Here is a 21,866-nt window from a genome sequence, read left to right as displayed (position 1 = left end):
TCAGATTATGGGAGGCTAACAACAGACTGATGTGTGTTTGCGAATGTGTGTGGTCAGATTCCAGTGCATGCTGGGACATTTTGACTCATTCTAGCATTCGTTAACCAGTTCGAATGGCTTTTTTTTTTTTTTTTTTTTGCAAGGCTTGTGCGACATTAGAATTGAAGTGGAAAAAACTAATGTAATTCTTTTGTCCTCTGTTCCCTTTTCACATCCTACCCCTACACCTCCTCTTCTCCCTCTCTTTCTGACTGTGTCTCTGTTCAGGTACTGTCATCTCAGTGCTGGAGAAGCTGCTCTCTCAGTCCACAGAGCAAGACAATCCCAGTCGGCTAGTCATTGAGGCAGCGCATGGCAGTGCCAGCAAGGTGCGGGAGCTGGTGCAGAAGTATCCTGACAAGGTTAGTGCAGCACTCCTTCTCTTTGCTGCAGTCCACTGTCTGTTCCAAGAGCTCTTTACACCAGGGCTCCAGGCCTTGGGTTGAAGTCTGATTGACTTATTGAGCCAGAAACAGCAATATTATAGGCTGACATTTTCCAGTCTGTTAGTGCTATTATGTAAAAATGCAACTCAAACTCAACTATAGGACTCACTTGTTAACAGATTTACAAGGTTTCCCCTCCACCCTCACCCACTGACACAGGCAGTGGAAACACTGTTCAATAATTTATTGATGTAACCCCAAAGCATGACATATGTATCTTCAGGTCACACACAAGAGGGCTGAGACCTTACATTATTATAGAGAAAACCAACAATTCTCCCATGGTTTGGAGGAAAAATCTCCAACACAACCAGATGGGCTACCTTAGCCAAAGAATCAAATGATTTCAGGCATTATTTGCATGTTTGAAGGACAGAGCGTAAAACTGGTTTTGAAAGTCAGAGGTAGAAAAGCAAAGGACAGATCAGTGATTGATCCAGGCAATGCTGTATATAGAATATATTTTCTTTATGAAGTTATTTGTAACAGTGCTTAAGTCACTCCTAACTGATTACAGGTGAAGAATAAGGCATAATCTAAAAGCTGTCAAACAATATGGGTAAAAAAAAAGCAATAAGTGATCAGTTGTTTAAAAGTAGAATAAAATGTTGGCATCATTTTTCACCCTTTGATCATTGCCTGTGTTCTAGTGAGGTTCTAGACTTGCTGTGCATCACTGTGTGCAGTTTGTCTTCATCATGAACCAGATTTTCTCGCCATCTCTCAAACCTGAGATTCATTGTTTACACTGTCTTTGGCAATTTTCAAGTTTTCCTGTTCACATGTGCTTTTTTTTTTTTTTAGAAAATACCCAACTGGTCATTTTGGGAAACCCAGCTGCTATAGATAGACCTCAGATAGGCTGTGGGTTTTACAACCTCATTATCATATTGAGTTTTTTCTCTAAATGGCATCCCTCAAACACCTCTGAGTCACATGTGGCTCCTTTTGTGCATCAGTGACACACCGAAGTGTCTAAATACTTTTGAAACCTTGCAGTTTGGCCACTGTGTGTTAGTGTAGCTGTGTCGCACTCACTTTTCATTCAGTGTTGATCTAGACTACTTAAATTGATGTTTGAAATTTCCTAAGATGTTTTTCTTTTGTTCAAGAAAAAAGGAAAAAAAAGTCACGCTGTGAAGTCGGAGTAAATATTTATCTCTGCATTCAGCTCTGCTGTGACGACACTACTTATTTGGATTATGTGTTCAAGTGTATGACGAGCGTGGTTGTTATTCATGTGCAGATTATTTCCAACCACTCTGTGTTGAGCTCAGTTATTGTCCAGACTAGCATCAGCTCTGATGAATCTGCAACGATGTGTGTACCCATGGCAGGTGGATATCAAGAACCAAGGCAAGACTGCGCTGCAAGTTGCTGCTCACCAAGGCCACATGGAGGTGGTGAAGGCCCTGCTGCAGGCAAACAGCTCAGTTGAGGTCAAAGATGAAGATGGAGACACGGCATTGCACTACACTGCTTTTGGGTAAGGACACACACACACATAAATATATATATAGAGACAATTTGCCAAATACAAACAAGAAAAGACTAGCATATTGCAAGTCCAAAACAGGAGCTTGTGACTGACAGATAAATGACTTGAGCTCAAGCTCAAGAAGTGTTCACAGAAGTGACTGCCTTGAACTGTTGCATAATAACCATAATAAGCCACCGAGTTAACGTCCTGTGTTAATGTGATCAGGAAAGATTTCATATAATCCAAATTTTAAAAAGTCAGATGGGATATTTGTGTGTCGTGGTAAGCAACTCTTGGGCTTTTTGAAGATGCAGGTAGCTTTTTCTTTTTCTTTTCATTTGTTGTCTCCTAGTTTTGAATTACTATAGTTTACAGAAATGTGAACAATCAAGTGCGGGTTAATTTGTGTCTGTTTTGGTCCAGTAATCAGGCGGAGATCGCGCGGCTGCTGTTGAGTAAGGGGGCAAATGTCAACCTCCTGAACAACTCCATGTGCACGGCGCTCCACATCGCCGTCAACAAGGGCTTCACTGACGTGGTGCGGGTGCTAACTGAACATTCTGCTGATGTCAATCTCCAGGTGAGAGGTGGCTGTGTGCTCAGTCCTGACCCCAGCCATAAATAAAAATGATCCAACATGTTAGTTTTTTTTATGCTTGATCATTTTTCCAATGTTGCTTTTTACTCCTTATCTTTTATTTGAACTAAATTAACTCAACTATTTGACTCACTCTGGTGCAGTTACTGGTTAGGAGTGAATGAGCTTATTATTAATTATCAAACTAGTCAGTTTAGGGGGGTGGAGAGAGACCCTTGAGTAAGTGTTTAGATAGCCAGTAAGTAATCTTCTCTGGCTTTCAGTCATACTGCCCATAGGGGATTTTTCACATGGTCTAACACGCCTGCAACCAGGCCAACGATTTCCTAATTTATTTTTTTCTGCTTCAATGGTGTGGCTACTCAGCTAAAAACATGCCAGCCCAGAGTTTTTTCAGCTTTTCCGTGTGGTAAATGTGCGCGTGATCTGAGCGTACATCTGCTTTTTTTGACCATTTCATAAAGGCGGGGAAGCATATAGGCAATCAGGAACTTTTGCCTCCCTGGATCAACAAATTGTAGTGAACAGAAATCATGTTCAGTCGACAGATCACCAGAATATTTTGTATAGAAGATGTTTAATAGACCATGTCAGTGTTATTTTCTAAAGTCTCAAGAAAATATTTAAAAACCTGAATTTGAAAAGCTAGTTTGACCCTGTTTGCTTCCTGTCTTTAACAGGATTCATACGGGGACACGCCGCTCCATGACGCCATTGCTAAAGATTTCCGCAATATCATTGAGATCCTGTCCGTGGTGCCCAACATTGATTTCACCCAGCAGAACCACAGAGGCTTCAACCTGCTGCACCATGCTGCCCTCAAAGGAAACAAACTGTGAGTGGGGATGACGTAATCATATCTGCATGCGCAGTCACATGTCACACACAGAAGTGAAATTAGGAAATATCCCCAAAACTTGTTGGAAAAGATTTTTTGACTTTAATTGTTTTTTTAGGCACTTGAGGCATTTTCTTGAGCTGTAACATGCAATTGGGGTTTCTAGGGGTTACCATTTAGTGTCATTAGAGTATTTTAGGACTTTTGAAAAGATTTTGCCTTGTAGTCTTGCAGTTGTCACTTTGAGATTAAGAAGTATTGGGCATGTGCCTTAAAATATCACAAAATTGAATGTGCTAAAGCAATAAAAGACATTTATTCTGCCAGTGTGGCGTCTGTGCTTGGGTGGAACCAGCTTTTCATTGATGGCCTTTGAGAACTTGTCCATAGTCTTGACTGGTTTGACTATTGTTACTGGCAGGAGTTGGGGTAGTTTCTTTAGGAAGAAAATCATAGTGGGTTTCATGTGCCAATCGTTGCTACTACTGCAATTTCTTGCAGTAGTCACTGGCATCAGTGGTTCTGCTTTGGGCTGAGCAAATTAATGATACTATACTATGTTTCAGAATTTGGGAAACTGGTTCTGGATTAAACCTGGCACCACGTTGATGAAAAATCAATCAAAAGCTTTGGTTTCCCCAAATCTAGCTTTATGTACACCAAACAAATTCAGCTGCAAAGTAAAAAACCTTCAGCATCATTCATCTTTCAGTCCTTGCTCAGTTTTTCACCGTGTATTGTTAGTTTAAACGCATGTATCTGTGAGCGTTGGAAGTGTGCGTGTATAGGCTTGTGTGCTTATGTGTGGGAATCTCTTCTGTGGGTTCAAATAAGGATTCAAAGGTCAGCTCTCTCAGCGCTATCTGTTACAGATAGATCTCATCTCCCACACAGCTTCTGCTGCTGTCAGCAGGCTGACTGTCAATATGAGGCAAAAATGCAACAACATTTACTTTTGCGTCACTTCTTTCTGTACACACTCAGTTGTTTTTATTTCTCTTTTCCCTGGACTGTATGCAGTCTAGTCATTTCTCAGCAATGCAGTTTTGAGATTCATGAGTGCGTAAAAATTCCCAAAATCCAAACAAAAGCTAAACAATGAGCCAGACATGTTTTCCCAGGAAAGACTTTATTAACACAGCAAAGCTGTCACGATTCGGCTGTAGACTTTGTCACTGCTGTGTAACACTGTTTTAGAGGCACAGAGGGAAAATACTGTACACTCTGTTACATAAACTTCACTTTGCAACGCTGTCGAAATTCAAGCCCATTCTGAAAGCGGCTCTGCACCAACACAGACACTGTCCGGATGGGAAAGAGGTACAAGTGACACCGTTCGGAAGCTGGAAAAGGATCAGCTCAGCCATTTTACTCAACACTGAAGTGCTTAAGGCCAGCCTTCAAAGTTGCCTCAGTGGTACGTGCCACAAAGGCTCTATTATTTTCTGTCTGTTGGTTTGAGGCTGATCAACACTGGAGGTTCTTAATCTTAAGCTGAGTCTTGACACAGAAATGCAGTTGATAACTGAGTTTTCTCACAATGATAGGGTTTCATATAAATGTTCCCTGGATTTTTCTTGGTGTGCCGGTATCTCCCTCTGTTCTCCACACCTCCAGGAACATGTAAAGGTAGAGGGAAAAGTCAACAATCATCGTTCTTCTCAGTAATGCGTTGCCTGTTGCTTAATGTGGTCTGTAGTGTGATTTTTCTTCATTAATTTCTGGAGTATTAACAATATATTGCTTGAAATGATTGACTGCAGTTCTATATGTATAAATCTGTATTTTCTTTAGGTGGAAATTGGATTATTTTGATAAGGTAAAGAAATATTGCATTAAAGATTCAAATATCTAAGTGACTTTTAAAAGGTTGCTGTTTCCCTAAATGCAGCAAATCTGACTGAACATTTGCTTTGAGGCCTTAACAACCTTTTGGGAATTTTCCATTACAAATAGCACAAATTTGTCATGGAAGATTTTCCCTGGCTTTTTAAGGGGTGGGTCAATAAGGCAAGGAAGTAATTAAAAATACCAGAATCACCGTAAATTCCCCCCCGAAGCAATTCATTCATTCAAGGCTTTAGTTCAAGACTTTAAAAGTGTATCTTATATCTAAAGTCCATGAATCTGTATGGTCAGTAAAGAACAAATGCATTACTATAGCTTACTATAGTCCGCTGGCTGTTTTTCTTGAAGATTCTCCTCTATTTATTTATTGCTATAAATTTACTTAAAAAATGCTGCAAGTTAATGAGGCTTTTTCCTCAAAAAAGGCTTTAAAGCCTCAAATTCTGACTTCCTCCCAGTGACCCACATATCCTCAGCACTCCCACAGCCAGGTTCCTCCTACGTGTCTTATAATCTACTGACCTTGAAAAATAGGATCTCAGGACATCCCTGCACATGAGCGGTGTGTGGATGAATGTGGATTGAGCGGGGAAAAGACTTTTGGCAAGCAACACCTGCAAGTGGAGGCCGCAGTAGACAGTCATTTAATAAATGTCCGATCTGTTCTGGCAAGTGTCATATGTGCACCTCTGGGAATTTAGGCTGCTCTCCCCAGCATTCATTTAGCCTGACATCAGCTGCTGCACCAAAAACAGAGACACAGGATTTACAGTGTTCAGGATCAACTCGGTTCACCAGGTCCTTCATTTATCATCAGCAGGCCTACACTATACTAATGCAGGACAGTGACTGTCTACTTTTTGTGTTTCTATATTGTCCAATACACATAGCAGACTAAAACTGCTTCTTTTGTTTCCCTCATTGTCTGTTTTCTTTTCTATAGTTTTCAGTCCATTTGTCCATTAGGATATTTTCACTGCTTAATTGATGGCTGCTTTACTATCCTGAGGACTGAGTTCTCAAGAGCAGCTGTGACCTTCTTTTTTTTTGACCAAAAGACAAGAATGTTTTGTTTATTAGAGTATTTATTTATTATAAGGAAATGGAAAAATAGGGGCTTGAGGCCAAGTTCACAAACAGTCCTGGGAAAGAAAAGAAACAAGGCTTGTTGCCAGATTTCCTTTTAGAGGTTTCAGCTCGATAGGAGAGACGATGCTAACTGTATTTACTTGAAAATGAAAACTGCTTGGCTGGATTTCACCTCAACATAGCTTCATTGTTTTCTCCTCACTTTCACCACATCGGCAGCAAGTTTTTTTTCCCTTTTTCTTCAAACCCTTGTCTTCATTTTTAGTGTTCATCTTGACAGTACTGTGTAAACTCTCTGACACAGCTAGATTTCACAACTTAGTCACTCTTATAGCTAATAATACCGCCACGTTTTATGTTTTGTTTTGTCGTCTCGTTTACATCAAGCAATCCTCCTGCTTTTATCAAGCTTTGATTGAAAAGCAAGCTACAAACAAGCATGATGCAAATTCCCAAAAATAACCTAATGATGACTTCAGTCCCCAGGAAAGTCATTACCAGCGTGCCTAAGATGCCCTCCAGCTCTTGCGCGTGAGTGCATGTTTGTACAAAACTGCCTCAAAACGCCAGCTCAAGTCTGAATATTCGTGAACACACACAGGAGTAAGGCTTATGGAAGAAATGCAGAGAAGAAAGGCACAGCAGATATAGAGGTGACACAGCTGAGGCGGCTGCTACCCGTCCTGAGTGAAGCTAATAAAAGGTGGTCTGGAGCTAACTTTTATAGCTCAACCACACACACGCTGACACACACGTATAGAGCTGCATTGCAGATACCAATGACCTCTAACACAGTGTCTCCCTAACAGCCTTCATCCACCAATCGTGCCTATACATGTCGCTTACTTATAGCAGTCCAGGACCTCATGTATTAGGACTCTGCTGCTAAGAGTCCTGTAATCACTGTAATATTTTAGTTAGGTCAGTGAAAGCTGCATTAAAGTTGTCCCTGTTACTCTGATGTCATACAGTTGCATCCAGTCGGGTTAAAAGAAAAAGCACAACTTTGAAAACCATTATTTGAATTGGAAGAGTATTATTTCCAGTATATGAATTACATTCATTTATTATTATCAGACAGACTACAGTCTCAATTATAATGCGTCATCTCAAGGCAATGCAGACAGTGATTGGATACAGGGCCGTGTTGGTTAAAGTGTCCACTCCCCTAACAAAACAAAGGGATGAGTTAAAAAAATAATGATGGGTGTTCCTTATATGCCATCTGTTAATCTGCTTCAGCTTCACTATGATTGCTCGACACCAGCTATCGATGTGTGCACCACTGGTGTTTTTCAGTGAGACCCAGCAGGATTGACATTAAACTTCAATTTCACACGTCATAAAGCAAACTCGGCTACAGACCAGAGGCCAACTCAACAGTGCAGTCCATCCTTAAACTGCAGAATTAGTCCAGTGTGGTAAAGATAAAAAAAAATAGTTCCAATATTGTCACTTCACCAAATGCAGCCGAATTTCAACTTCACTTTTGTCAACCTCTCACAGTTAAGACGACTTGCTCTAATCTCTAATCTGACCAAACTTGCTCTTAAATTTTTCATGTTAGAAAACTTGAGCTTGGCTGTCCTCAGCTGAGTTGAGCACTGTGTAAGTGAGGTGGAGGTTGTGGTATTTGTCCTTGATGTAGTGCACTGTTTGTTTGAATACTGATGATGATGGTGAGCGTTCTTGTCAGATTGGCTTGTTAGCGGCTTTACAGCAGCTGCGTCTCAGTCCAAGCTCATTTCAGAGACCAGGAAACTTGATCATATTTCCATTTCTGAGAGGTTTATGCTTTGTGCCTTTTCTTCAGCTCGAGGTGGTGTTGTAGACACTTGTCGCTGTCTGGTCAGATTCAGGCACATAATGATAAGCCTACATCAATATATGGTTAAGGAAGTACTCAATGTTGTACATTTAGGCTGTTGTCGTTTTATTTATACTGTAAGTGTGTCATTTCATTAAAATTCTGTGGAAAAACAAATAGTATTTCCCCAGCTTACATCATAAATACATTGCACTTTTTGGTCCCCCCCCCCCCCCCCCTTTTTTTTTTTTTACTTCTCTATTTAATATTCATTATGCTGATGTGCATGATGGATGTTCACTTTATACTCGGTATTTAGTAGAGATTTAGAACAGCTTATTTGTAATCCTGCTTGATTGTTTTATCATTTTAAGGTCACATAGTTATTGCTGATATCGTATTTTATTTTATTTTACCTTAGAAAGGGAGAACAGGCCTTATTACATATATTTTAGTAAAATAAAAGGACAGTTGAATAGCTATTTTTTGTTTCCTGTAAAAGCCTGACTTGTTGTCCCTTTGTTCCAGTGTCCCTACATTTAAGTATTTGTAGATAAATAAAACAACATCAAATAAAATACATTGATATTCCATTCAATTCAAGTGTTACCATTATATCAATATTCAGCCGTTTCTGTGAGTGTTTGATGGGGCAACAAGCTCGAGGACAGCTAATGCAGCACTTAATTTAAGGAGTCAGGAACGATGTGGCTAATTGAGTGTTGTGTTTCTGTCCTGCTGGCAGGGCCACAGAAAAGATCCTGGCCCGAGCACGGCAGCTGGTCGATGTTAAAAAAGAGGATGGCTTCTCTGCGCTGCATCTGGCGGCTCTCAACAACCACAAAGATGTCGCAGAAATCCTCATCAAGGAGGCGAGTTGACCATACGTTTGCATATTTACCTGTTTAAACCGATGCTTTTGTTGTAAAACTTAAAAAAAATTTATTTCTTTTTGCTCTTCTTCTTCTACAGGGGCGCTGTGACATCAACATCCGAAACAACCGGAACCAGACGCCGCTTCAGCTGGCGGTGACGCAGGGCCACACAGAGTTGGTGCAGCTGCTGGTGGACGAGGGCGCCGACGTCAACATGGAGGACGAGGACGGTGACACGGCCATGCACGTGGCCCTCCTCCGCCCGCAGCTGGCCAACGTTATGCTCAGCCCATCCATAGGTACCAGCAGCAGCGAGGAGAGCAGCGACGGATGTTCCTCCACGTCTCTGTACTGCAGGGTGAGAACTGACGGGGAGGGGGAGGTGGCATGTTGTTAAATTTGTTCTTTTCATTTTTAAAAGATTCCTTCGAGGGGAGCGCCTGGTTTGATGAAACTGTTTTACTGCTACACCAAAGTTCACCACTTTTTAACTTTTGCGATTCCCGTTATGATGGGATAGATTTAAAACATGAGATTGGCATTTAACAGATCCTCTGCTGTTGAATTCTTGGTGTTGCTGGAAGTGGATCAAAGGAAAAGAGAGCAAGAGAAAAGATGCTGTTTTGACAGGATGAAATGGTGGCTAAATAAAACCTGGCAACAAGGTAAATATAGGACAAAGACAAGGTTACTAAGACTACTAAGAGATGTAAATATAGACTGGATAAGAGAGTAAATGGCGATCAGAACATTACTTTAGAGCTGGAGAAAGATTATTGTGGGCTTTAGACTGTAAGTGCAGGCTCATAGTAGGGTAAATAAAGGCTAATAAGGGTCGAGGATAAAATGATGAACATAAATGAATAAGTGTTACACTATTTACCTTTAGTTCTGGGGGTTAATTTAGTGTAAGAGAGTTAGTTGACTTTACCAGGTAAACAGCAGGATGAGTGTGAGAAGGAGTTGGAAGGACTCAGGTGGCATGACCTTAAAGACAGCGTTAAATAAGGAGTAAGGACTTTGGCAGGTTGTATAAACATGGCAGAAGAGTGGGGTTAACTGCAGACAAAGTAATCAGGAGTGCAGTGAAATGATACCATATATAGTTTAAAGCAGGGGCTGCATGCCCAGTGAAGCTATAGACATTTGAACAATAAGCCCTCAACATTTAGGATTTCGTAAGATGACTGTGTCTTTGACTCTAATCTCGTTCTGTGGCTTTAAAAGAAAATACTGGCAGAGACTTTGTAATAAATGAGAGAAGTGCACCCAGTGTTACAGTATGCATTTGGCAAAGATAGACCTGAGTATTACTGCAAAGAACGGCTAATTCTACTACTTGTAGTTATTTGAAATTGTACATTGTTAATACAAACATGCTTTGCTGAGCCGTTAGGACTGCTCTGACATCATCAAAATGGGAAATAGATGGATTTAGGTCACATGATTTCCACGTATTCCTACACTGGGAAAAGAGAGGTTCCGGTAATTAGATAGATGCTAACTTTGTTTATCTGTTGTTTGATACTTGGCTGAATCTGGCTTTTCTGAAAGCTGTTAACTCACGAGAAGTAGCCTAATATTCATTTTACACAGACCTTGACTCTTTGCTTTGAGCAGCACTTTAATTGCTGTTCCATCAGTTCGTGTTGGTATCATTGCACCAGTGAAGAAGAACGTCCTTTCTAGTATACATGACCGCAAACACTGCAGCTCCTCTCAGCATCCTGGACACCTGCCAAGCGCACACTAATACACACACATACACAGCCATGAAGGTGGCTAGACTTAAGTGCTCAGGGCTGTTTTGGCCACTGTCAGCAGATGAGTTATTAGGAGTTCTTCCGTGCTGATTAGGAGTGCAATTATATATCAGCCTTAGCTGGGTTGCACTGTTTTTACTTCAGTTACCTGGTGTTGTTTAAATTCAGCTCCTGGAGGTTTTTAAGTTGTTCTCAGCTCTCACTGTTCGGATCAGCTGTTAGGTTTTTAAAGAGTACGTCTCTAAAACGGTCTAAAATTTCTCTCCCTTATCTTCTCTGTCCACAGCTGAACGCGACAGGTCTTCTGGGGAGTACAGAGCTGAGCGTAGGCACAGCTGTCGCCTGTTTTCTAGCGATGGAAGGTGCTGACATCAGCTACGCCAACCACAAGGGCAAGAGTCCTCTGGACTTGGTGGCAGACAGCACCATGCTGCAGCTCATCAAGAGCTTCTCTGAGAAGCACAGGTAGCCGTTTGCAAAATTAGGGTTGAAGTACACGAAGTGGTGGCTGATATTTTTATGATGCATAGTTCATAAAACATTCTGACGGTCATATTTACACTCTTATGTGCTATTTTTCATTGAAATGAATCAGGACTTTAAAGACAAACAGAAAACAGTTGCTAAGGAATAAGCGCTGGTGTGTGGGAGTCAGCTGAGGTTAAAAAAGGAAGCCTTGGTCTAGTGGGGCGTTATAGCTGTGTGTTGTGTGTCAGGTTGCAGCGCCTGCAGGCCATCACATGCGGACAGGGCCTGAGCAGCGCCAGCCTGCGGCGGGTCCACACGACGCCCAACACCATGACCAACCTGGTTCTACCAACGCCGCCCGGGCCCAGCGAATGCCTCATCTGCTCCGAGCTGGCTCTTCTGGTTCTCTTCTGCCCCTGCCAGCACAGTGTGGCCTGTGAAGGTGGGCTGTGCCTTTTTTCTCTCTCTGTTGTTTGCTCTACTTTCATTATTGAATGTCAAGCAGTATTGTTATTGATACAGATAAAAATAGACTTTGAGTCTAATTGATCCTTGGCTAATGCGGTGCTTGTCTAAACAGAATGTGCCCATCGCATGAAGAAGTGCATCAAATGCCAGGTCACAATCACCAAGAAAATTAGGCAAGGTAAGTTCTAGCTGCTTTACTGTCCGAAATCTTAAGCCTTAAATGTTTCTTGTTATCTTAATTTTTATTCATGAGATTATTTAATCATTTATGATGTCCTAAAGACGACGTCTCCGTATTCGTGGTGCTCTCTGGTCACTCAGACGCAGCCTTGAATGGTAAATGAAAGCAGCTGTGTGTTCTGGACACTGCTGTCTCCGTGTTAACCTTATTATCTTTGAGCCATTAGCACAGCAGGACGGTCTCATCTTGCACAGCACTGCACAGTCTGCATAAAATGAACTCGTTTAATAACGATGACCTCCCTCCACAGACCAAACGGAGGTGGACTGCAGCCCCGGCACCGAGAACTCAGAGCAGCACAACCTGCTGGAACAACTGCAGTCCCGCTACCGTCAGATGGAGGAGAGGATGACCTGTCCCATCTGCATCGACAACCACATCAAGCTGGTCTTCCAGTGCGGGCACGCCTCCTGCATCGACTGCAGCGCCGCGCTTAAGACCTGCCCGATCTGCCGGCAGACCATCCGCGAGCGGATCCAGCTGTTTGTCTGAGCTTCTCTCTCCGCTCAGTCCAGAGAATAGTAGAGGGGGGCATCGGAGAGAAGCGAGGCTGGGGATGGGAAGTGGGCAGCTGTTATTTTGGACACCCCCAGTAACCCCAACCATCCCCTTGGATCAGCCCACAGGCTGCTTGACTATCAGATGCTGTATTAAATCACTGAGAGGCCACCTTGTGTTCGGAGTAGCTTTCATCGAGCAGCGCAGGCAGGAACGTGTTTATTAATTTAATTCGATTTTCAGCTCCAGGACAGATGTTTAGCTGAGTCCGACAGTCAAAGTCACGAGACGCCGCCGCTGCTTTGATTGGCAAGCTGGGAGGGTAAAAAACGCCCCTCCCCTCACTCACTACTTCTTTTCCTCACTCCCACCCAGCCTCTGCCTCGTGTAATCTGTCCTCTCTTTGCTGCTTTAAGTGGATGTTTGTCCCATCATCCTCTCTGGCTCTCTGGCCACATCTGTTTACAAGGCTGCGCAGAAATCACTTCTCATCTTGCTCCTCAGCCTGTCCTGTGAATTATGTTTGCTCTCATTTGTATCAGTCTCTTAATAATCAGTGTTAGTCTCTGCAGAGGGAGTTGGTATAACTAAAGGCTCTCTATATAATCCCCAACCAATTGTCTGTATGCAAGGGGAAATACACACTGTATATGCATGAACATATGCATATTGCAAAGCTGAAAAGGACCGTGTCGTCATGGGTGACTTGTTGTCGTTTTCTTTCTCTCTGCTTACATTTGTGGTTTTTAACGTACCTACGAGTACAGGTGTGTATTTATGTGTGAAAGGTGGTATTACTTAGTAATGTCCTTTTTCGGCCAAAAGGTTTTTGGTTTCTACTGAAGTTCACCCCCAAGCCTATGTCCTCTACTCAGGGTATCAAATCATTGAAAGCACTTGGAATATCCATACAGAATTAAAGAGCCACCCCCAGACGCACACACACACACGCACACACACACACACACCACACACACAGATACAGATACACAGCATTATAAAGCAACAGGTTACTGAAAGGAAAGGTTGGAGAGTTGGGCATACTGACTAAGAACTGAAGTAGAAACACTTTGTCTAAAGTCACAGTTTCATTCTCATTAGTTAAACGAATGTTTGCAACAAAGCTGATGTGTTCCTCTGAAAATACAAGGGAAAAAAAAGTCCACCAAGCTTCCCAGAAGAACCAGTCGGCTTCATTTCTGTGTTTCACTTTGTGTGTGGCGACCACTCGGTCTGTCTGTCACACGGCTGGTGCGGAGAACCCAGCGAGCACACACTTTAACGGCTATTTTGTTACCAAACCCACCAGATGTATTGTAAGATCTAGAATCAGAAGGGCAAAAACATTGCGTAGTCGTGTCACTCGTGTATTTCCTTCCACGTCTACCTTTGTAGTCCAGTCTTTTCAGAAGAAAGCCTCCCTTTCTCCTCTGGAGTTCTGGATTGTATATCATCCTGATATCTGTTCTTGGTGTGTTAACTTGAAGGGCTTATGCAGATATATATATATATATATATATATATATATATATATATATATATATATATATATATATATATATATATATATGTGTATATGTATATATATATATATATATATATATATATATGTATAAATCTTAATTTAATTTTTATTTTCGGACATAAACTTCCAGAGACATTTTTTTTTTCTTCATTAGATCCCAAATTTTGGGAGAGGCAATGTTAAAAAGATGTACATTTGAATGTTTTTTTTGGGAGGGGGTATATCCGGTCTCACTCTGCCTTTCTTATGTATAAAGAAAAAAAAAAGGTAACAGAGAAGGAGCTGGAGAAACCAAGGGGTACCACGAGATTTGCTTTGAGGAAAGAATTTTTCTTTTCTTTTTTTTATTAGTGCCAAATCGCATGAGGATGTGCATGGGCATGCACGCCCGAAATTACCTAGACGCACTACGCTAAACCCCTCTAAGCTCAAGCGAGGGTTCAGTTATTCAGGCAGTGTGAAGTGAACTAAAAAAAAAGAAGCTAATTTTCATGGGTTTTTTTTAGGTTAGAATCAGAAATATTATCACAGCACACTCGGTTACTGATGTTAGCAGCTGAGCTAATGGTGTTAGCCTTTTAACTTTAGCTTACTGTTTTGAACCTCCTCGTGTTCTCAAAGAAACGTGATGTTACACACTTCTGAAATATTATCAGTCCCATATCGTTTGGAGCTTTTTACAAGTATATATATATATATATTTATATTTTGTGAGACATTGTCAATCAAGGGACACGTTTCTTACAGAAATTTCAGCATTTTAAGGATTGTTGGTGTTTTAAGGTGATGGGTTTACAGGCAAAGGCAATAATGTTCTAGAAAAAAAGGGGAAGATGTTTGTGGTTTTTTGTTTGTTTTTGTTTTTTTAAGGAGGTCGCTGTGAGGGCGGGAAACAATTTATGTATAAAAATTATATTAAAGCAGCAGTTGTTACTATTGGTGTTTGTACATTTCAGCTCTTGGAGTTCTGATGTTGGCCTTACTGTCCATTCCTCCTCTGTTGATGTTTTTTCAGTTGTATTCTGTACAAAAATATTTTGCAATAAATATGGAACTGTTTTCTAAGGACTTGGGCTTCTCCTATGCTTCATTTCTTAATTTAAACAATGAGATTTCCTTACCTCAGTTGAGTGTGCTGCATTTTCCCCTTGACTTGAAGCATGCATGCAGAAATCAAGAGTCAGCAGCAACAGAATCAGATGCTAACCTCTGTGAATGAATGGTTAACTTATTAATTATATTTTAGATTTAAAAGGTAGCTCATTCTTTCAAATTTCACAGATTAAGCTGCATGTTTGTCGAAATTTTATTTGTAGAATAATGTGTCCAGTCATATCGACACATCTTGTTTAAAGTGATGTGACAAGATGCTGTTTTTAACAAAGGAAACCTCTCAGCTGACCAGATATCCGTCGGTTCTTCTCATGGATGGAGGCTTGAATCTATCCCAGCTGTGCATACCTGAGTTTATAGTCACCACTATTTTTTACAAACATATATGGATGTCTTACAATGTTTCAATAATGTTTTTAGCTATTTTAATTATTTTTATTATATTCCTCTGTTCAGCACTTTGGCCGACGCTTGATGTCTTTTAAATGTGCTATATAAATAAAGATGACTTGACCAGGTAACCTAACCCCATGCATGTCTTTGAAATGTGGGAGAAAGTCTGAGTACTCTGAGACAACCCACACAGACACAAGGAGAACATGTGAAGTCCACACAGGAAGGCCCCAGCCAGGATTTGAACCAGGACCTTCTTGCTGGGAGGTGATGATGCTAATCGCTGCACCGCTGTGCTAGCCATAGTGCAAACTCACATTGTTGGACAAGAAGTACTCTGAAAAAAGCTTTTGATCATATGTTTGTGATTAAAAAACAAATGACTTCTTCAGGAACATTGTACATGTATTCAAATTATTATATAGCATCATCACTTTGTCCTTCGGATTGATCGATGGTGCAGTTCTTAGCACTATCCCCTCACAGCAAAGCGGTTTTGGGTTTGAACCGTGTGTATGGGTAGAACTTTTTTGTCTGGGTTTCCTCTCACAGTACAAAGATGTGAAATTGCACCCCGAGGACAGTCCCACGATTTACACCTGTCATATCTCCAAACATGTAGCTCAATTTCAGCTGCCTATATAAAAAACAAATGATGATGCTGATTATTATTATGTGCCCTTTGACACTGGTGAATAGCCTTCACAGTATTGACAGGAATGCTTTAGATTTGTTTTCAAATAGTTTTTTTTCTCCCTAATCTGAAGGAATTCTCCAGGGCTCCACATTAGGAATACTGATCTTCTCTGTATATAGTCATTTATGAAACGCTTGGTCCATTTTTATCCAGATAATTCAGCGATCTCACCCTAGAGTAACACAAACCCTGTAAAACCTTACCTACAGTACATCGCACTTCCTTTTTATAATAGTGAAAATTTGATTAATAACGTGTTAATAATCGTTCTTTGTGGTAAAATCTCTTTCCTGTTACTGAAAATCCTGTTATAGTAACAGAGTGGATACCTTGAACGAATGATACCTGTTATCTGTTTTATTTTTTATTTCATGTTTTATTTTTTTAATATAGATGAAATCAAGAAATAGTGGGGGTATCTTTGTAGTTACATGCAGGAAATAAAAATAGGTCAACAATACAATTTGAGTTCAATTTAAAGGTCTTATTTTCAGGATAATGAATGTTTATGAGCAACACATTTCCAGGGTAAAGTGTCATCAACAGAGATGATAATGTCCTGTAACAAGGTCTCAGTCTGGCCTGTGTCATGAATTTGATCAGACTGACCCACAGTATCCTTAGCTGAACCATTATGGACTCTTCATCAAAGCAAAGGATTAAATCATGGAAACTTTTGCACTCAGTTATTGTTAAGAATGATTCTGTTAGTTTTCTCGATTTTCGAAGCCCTTTTTGTTGCTGCCTCGTCTCCCTGCTAATCCTTACCTTCATCAGTGCACACCTGCTTATTTTCAGACACTATTTTCATTCCTGTTTTCACCCACACAGCAAAGAAATTGATTTTTTGCAGCCTGTGAGAAATGAAAAGACTCCAAATGACTATTTTTATACCAGGAAAACTATTTCAATCACACTTTCCTCCCTGAGTACATTTAGGAGGGGGGGGGGGATTAAACGGAAGAACACTCACTGCAGTATCAAAGATGATTTGAAAGGTTCAAAGACTGAAATATTTAAAGTGTGTGTAATAATGGATCCCTCGATCCCTTTCCTGGTTGCATCCTCCAATGAGGTCCTGCTTAGTTCCGCTAAACAGCAGGTGAGCAGGTTGTGTTCGCTGTAACCCTTTTAGTGTGGCTGGTTTCTGAGCAGCGTCTCTGGTTAAACACTGCCTTGTGCTTCCTCTTAGTCCTAATTGTCTTATGGCTCAGAAGGCTTTGGCATATGACTCAGTGATTTGGTGACGTCTGAGGACAGGATGACAGAACAGTGGGACCAAAAATCAAGCCGTGATGTTCGAATTTCTTGTTTTTGTTTGAACATCACAAAGCTGAGGTGATATTTATTTTTTTTAAAAAGGTTACTGGGTTTGTCTAATCCTCTACGATAAACGCCAGCTCGGCCAGTTTAGTTAGGTGGACTACAACATAAAATCATTCAGTACTCAATATGTATTTGTTTGACTTTTTGTTCACGTGTTAACATCACATCTTTTATACTTGATATATCCCAATATTCCCGCTCTTGCCATTTCATTAAATACAACTGTTCAACCTTGGAGCTAGCTCGGTGCATTTATGCACGTAGACATGGTGAAGACAACCTGGTGAAGTTCAAACCGAGCATCAGAATGAGGAAGAAAGGGGACTTTGAATGTGTCATGGTTGTTGGTATTTCAGAAACGGCTGACCTATTGGGATTTTCCTGTGCAGCCAAGTTGAGTGTTTACAGAGAATGGTCAACAAACAACACATATCGAGCGGCAGTTTTCTGGGTGAAAATGCCTTGTTTATGCCAGAGGTTGGAGGGGAATGGCCAGACTGCCTTTCTCCTCCAAACTCTGCCAACAGTAACTCAAATAGCTATTTGTTACAACAAACAGAAGAGCACAAAGGTACCACTCCTCTCAGCTAAGAACAGGAAACTGAGGCTACAGTTTGCACATGCTCAGTAAGATTAGTGAATAACCTAAACCCATGACTTGGTCTGGTCTGGCTACCATTAAGATGGTAGGGTCAACTTGAAAGCATGGATGCATCCTACCTTGTATCATTGGTTCAGCCTCCTGGTGTGTGGGATATTTTTCTTGTTCACTTTTTACCTCTCAGTACCAACTGAGCATCATTTAAATATCACAGCCTACCGGAGTATATGACCAAAAGAGGTTGGCTGCACAACGCGGCATGTTCAGTGTACCTATGGTGATGGCTGCTTTCAGCAGGGTGACAGACCAAAACTGAAATCCTTTTAAACTGGTTTATTCAACATTAACCAGTGAGTTCACTGCACTCAGATGGCCTCCACAGTCACCAAATTTCAATCCAATGGAGATTCACATCCTGGGTGTCCAGATGACAAAGATGTAGCATGATGCTATGAGGTAAATGGACCAATTCTTATATAGTGCTTTTCTACTCTCCTGGAGCACTCAAGCGCTTTATACAAATGCCTCCTTCACTCATATTCATACTCTAATGAGCGGCTTAGGGTTAGTATGTTGTCTAAAGATATTTGGCCTGCAGACTGGAGCAGCCAGGGATCGAACCACCAACCTTCTGACCTACTCTACCTGAGCTACAACCCATATCGTGGCAATATGGAACAAAAGGTACCTTGGTGAATGTATGAAATTAAGGCACTTCTGCAGGCATAAGGGCCCCAGCTAACATATGCCGATGTAGCCATGAAAATAAAGGCAAAACGAAGGGGATGCCCTTTCTGTTATGTGAACTCACATTACATTACACATTACATTTTGATCATGGGAAAGTTTGGTGAAAGTACAAAATACAAAATACAAAAACATGTTTAGCACAGAATAAACAGGAAACACATGTTAGGAGACATATATACTTCAAATATTTGTGAATAAGGAACTGGCATCCATCCATCTTTTCCACACTTTTAATTATGATGATAACTATACTGGCATTTTCAGGTGTATTGTGCATTCTTCTGTCTGGTATCCTTCTGATTTTAGCTTCTGTTCCAGCTCCTCCTCGTTGTTTTCCTGTATTAGAATAAATACCACTCTGACAATCTGACTCTGTCTTACTGATTTTCGTTCGTTTCACCGACCACGAACAACACGAACAACATCCATGCAAACATTTGCAGCCAGTGTGTTACTATTAGTGTGTTTCGTCTCCTCCAGCAAAGCCAGAGAGATGAGGTGAGATCGCCATCTAGTGGCAGCTGGAAAATCAGAGTAATGAATGTCCTGACGTTTAAACACACACACACACACACACACACACACACACACACACACACACACACACACACACACACACACACACACACACACGATGTTATGATTTATATCCATGTCATTATGTCAGACAGACTATATGTGGAACGAGAAGGCAACAAGCACAGGGCGATGTCTCAGGGCGCCTACAGAGGGCGCACTTCCTCACCAAACTGCTTTCCGTGCCCTGTGTGAACTGAAGCTCTCTCTCCTTTCCATCCATCCAGTGAGGTGAAGAGTTCTTGCTAGAGTATTTAGGTTATACTTAAAGGTCTATCCAACCATCTATCCAACATTAGTGCTCACAATGTTACAGAAGGAGACTGATAGTTGGATTTAAAGCTTTTGTGAGTGTTAAATAGCTGCTTGTGTTCTGTCTGAGAAAAACTCCTACATAAAGACACTAATTATTAAAGACACTGGTTAATTTAGGGGTTTGAAATTTGTCCGCTGTGTCCTGAACCTTTCAGGAGCTTTTCATACAGTTTCCCAGTTTGACCACTTATGTCTCCACAACGACCGTGCAGGTGTAGCACTCTGCCGGTGTCATGGGGCACATTAACTCAACTGCAGATACTCGTGTTTCTCCTCTGCTCCAGTCAGCCAAAGGTACCTCAAGGATTTGTGCTGGAACCTCTTCTTTTGATAATTTACATGCTTCCACTAGGTCACATCATCCACCACCATAAACTGAGCTATACTGATAATGTATCTCAGCACCAGTCTCTCCAGTCACCTCTCTTCTCCACTTCCTCTAAGACATCAAAAACTCGATGTCATCAGCTTTCTCAAACTGAACTCTTGGCTGTGGCTCCCGAGTGGTTGCTCCACACAGTGGCTGATATTTGTCTTGATGTGGAAGGATCTTTCCAGCTCCAGTAAGATGGAGGAACTATCCACAACCTGGATGTCCTCTTGTACGCTACCCTCCTGTTGTTATCATATACCAAATCCATTCAGACTCTGGCCATTACGCTGAAACCACCATTCACACCTGTTCGATCTCCCTAACAGAGGCCTGGACAGGCTGCAGTATGTTCAGGACTCACCTGCCAGAGTGCACACCTGGCAACACGTCCACCTGAATCTCCAATAAAATCCTCCTCACCTACAAATCTCTATATGCCTTTTTCAGACCTTCTCAGCTAAACGTCTACTTTCCTTTTCAGTCCTCGGCGCTGTTGCCCGCACGCTCTGGAAACACACTCCCCTTTCCGCTCTAAAATGCCTCGACTGCATTTTTAAAAAGCAGTTGATAAAAACTGACATGTACTCACTGAGGCCTTTGACTTGGGTTCTTTGAAATGTGCTATCTAATCTAATGTGCTCTCATTATTACTGAAGAACGTAAAGCTAATGATCAATATAACCGGGGGTTTTCAAACTCATAAACCTGTGTATGAACTGTATCAGCATGACTAAGTAGGGATCCAGTGGCTGACATGACGCACGCTGCTTCAGATTCCAGTTTTTAAGTTGTCTTACAGGTTGGCTCAGACACTCACTGTGTTTACTGTATTGCCTGGTAACTGTGGGGGGGAAAAGAAAAGAACAGGTGAAAGCACAATAGGTTTGTGCGTACACTTTCACGTGTCTGCTATAACGAGCCCGGGGAAGGAAGTGTCATATGATTCAAAGCTCTCAGCCTCACATCATTTGGTTCTAGACTAACTTTTATTTGATGCTCCATCAGATTTTTGACAGATCAGGAATAAATGCAGATTATGCCTCTTTTAGCATTTAGCATGATTCAGTCTTCTGTCAGTTTTTCTGCTTTAAAACACAGTTTATCTGTGGCGTTATCACAGTGTGACTCTTCCTACAGAAGTGTGTTTTCGGCACTGTTTACCTGTTTGCCACATCCACAATCCCCTGAGAGTCAGCTGTTTGTTACAAGGTGTGGCACCCTGAGTCAGGAAGTCCACATATTCCTCTGTGTCCTGTTTCATTGATGAAGTGTAAAACAAACACCAAGAAACCAGAATGTGTTTGTAGTCACAGAGAAATCCAGCCCAACACTTCCTCTCAACTCTTCAGTCTTTGTGGCAGCTTTGCCCTCCGAACTCTGCGCGGTCCAGTTTTGATGCTTTGATGGAAGTTAACCAAAAAGATGCTGCGAGTTTTTCATGCTAAGGTTTAGTGACGCAACTCGCCCACTGGGGAAAGAAACCAGTATTCAGCCTGGCTTTGTTTACACTGTCACTAAACACCTGTTGTCCCATCAACAAGTTGCACTGCATCGGTTGCTTTGTTTTGGGACATAACTTTAAAACGTCCACACCTGCAAGTTTTGCTCACTCGCTGAAATAAAGCGGGAGATAAAGGGAAAGAAAATGCGGCAGGAGGGCTCCCTTTACCTTCTCCAAATGTCTCGCAAACACAGTGAACAACTTTAAGTTCATCTTTGGAGCCTGTGAAAGACCTACG

General features: G+C 41.4%; 1 protein-coding gene across 6 annotated transcripts in view; it reads left to right on the top strand.

Annotated features, from left to right (window-relative positions):
• Positions 1–15,051, top strand: part of mib2 (MIB E3 ubiquitin protein ligase 2) — a 38,832-nt gene extending 23,781 nt beyond the window's left edge. For all 6 annotated transcript variants that reach the window (XM_084916460.1, XM_084916459.1, XM_084916456.1 and 3 more), the window contains exons 10-19: positions 268–401; positions 1,823–1,971; positions 2,389–2,545; positions 3,244–3,398; positions 8,891–9,017; positions 9,118–9,378; positions 11,070–11,248; positions 11,500–11,693; positions 11,832–11,897; positions 12,211–15,051. In XM_084916460.1, coding sequence (XP_084772586.1) covers positions 268–401; positions 1,823–1,971; positions 2,389–2,545; positions 3,244–3,398; positions 8,891–9,017; positions 9,118–9,378; positions 11,070–11,248; positions 11,500–11,693; positions 11,832–11,897; positions 12,211–12,452 — 1,664 coding nt within the window. In that variant the 3' untranslated portion in view covers positions 12,453–15,051. The remainder of the gene's footprint in view (positions 1–267; positions 402–1,822; positions 1,972–2,388; positions 2,546–3,243; positions 3,399–8,890; positions 9,018–9,117; positions 9,379–11,069; positions 11,249–11,499; positions 11,694–11,831; positions 11,898–12,210) is intronic.
• Positions 15,052–21,866: the final 6,815 nt, after the last annotated feature.

The sequence above is a fragment of the Perissodus microlepis genome, chromosome 20 (genome assembly GCF_051167445.1).
Source record: "Perissodus microlepis isolate ML-2025 ecotype Zambia chromosome 20, ASM5116744v1, whole genome shotgun sequence".
Classification (NCBI taxonomy): Eukaryota; Metazoa; Chordata; class Actinopteri; order Cichliformes; family Cichlidae; genus Perissodus; species Perissodus microlepis.
The sequence above is the reverse complement of the archived record's forward strand: the minus strand, read 5'-3'. Positions and strand labels throughout refer to the sequence as shown.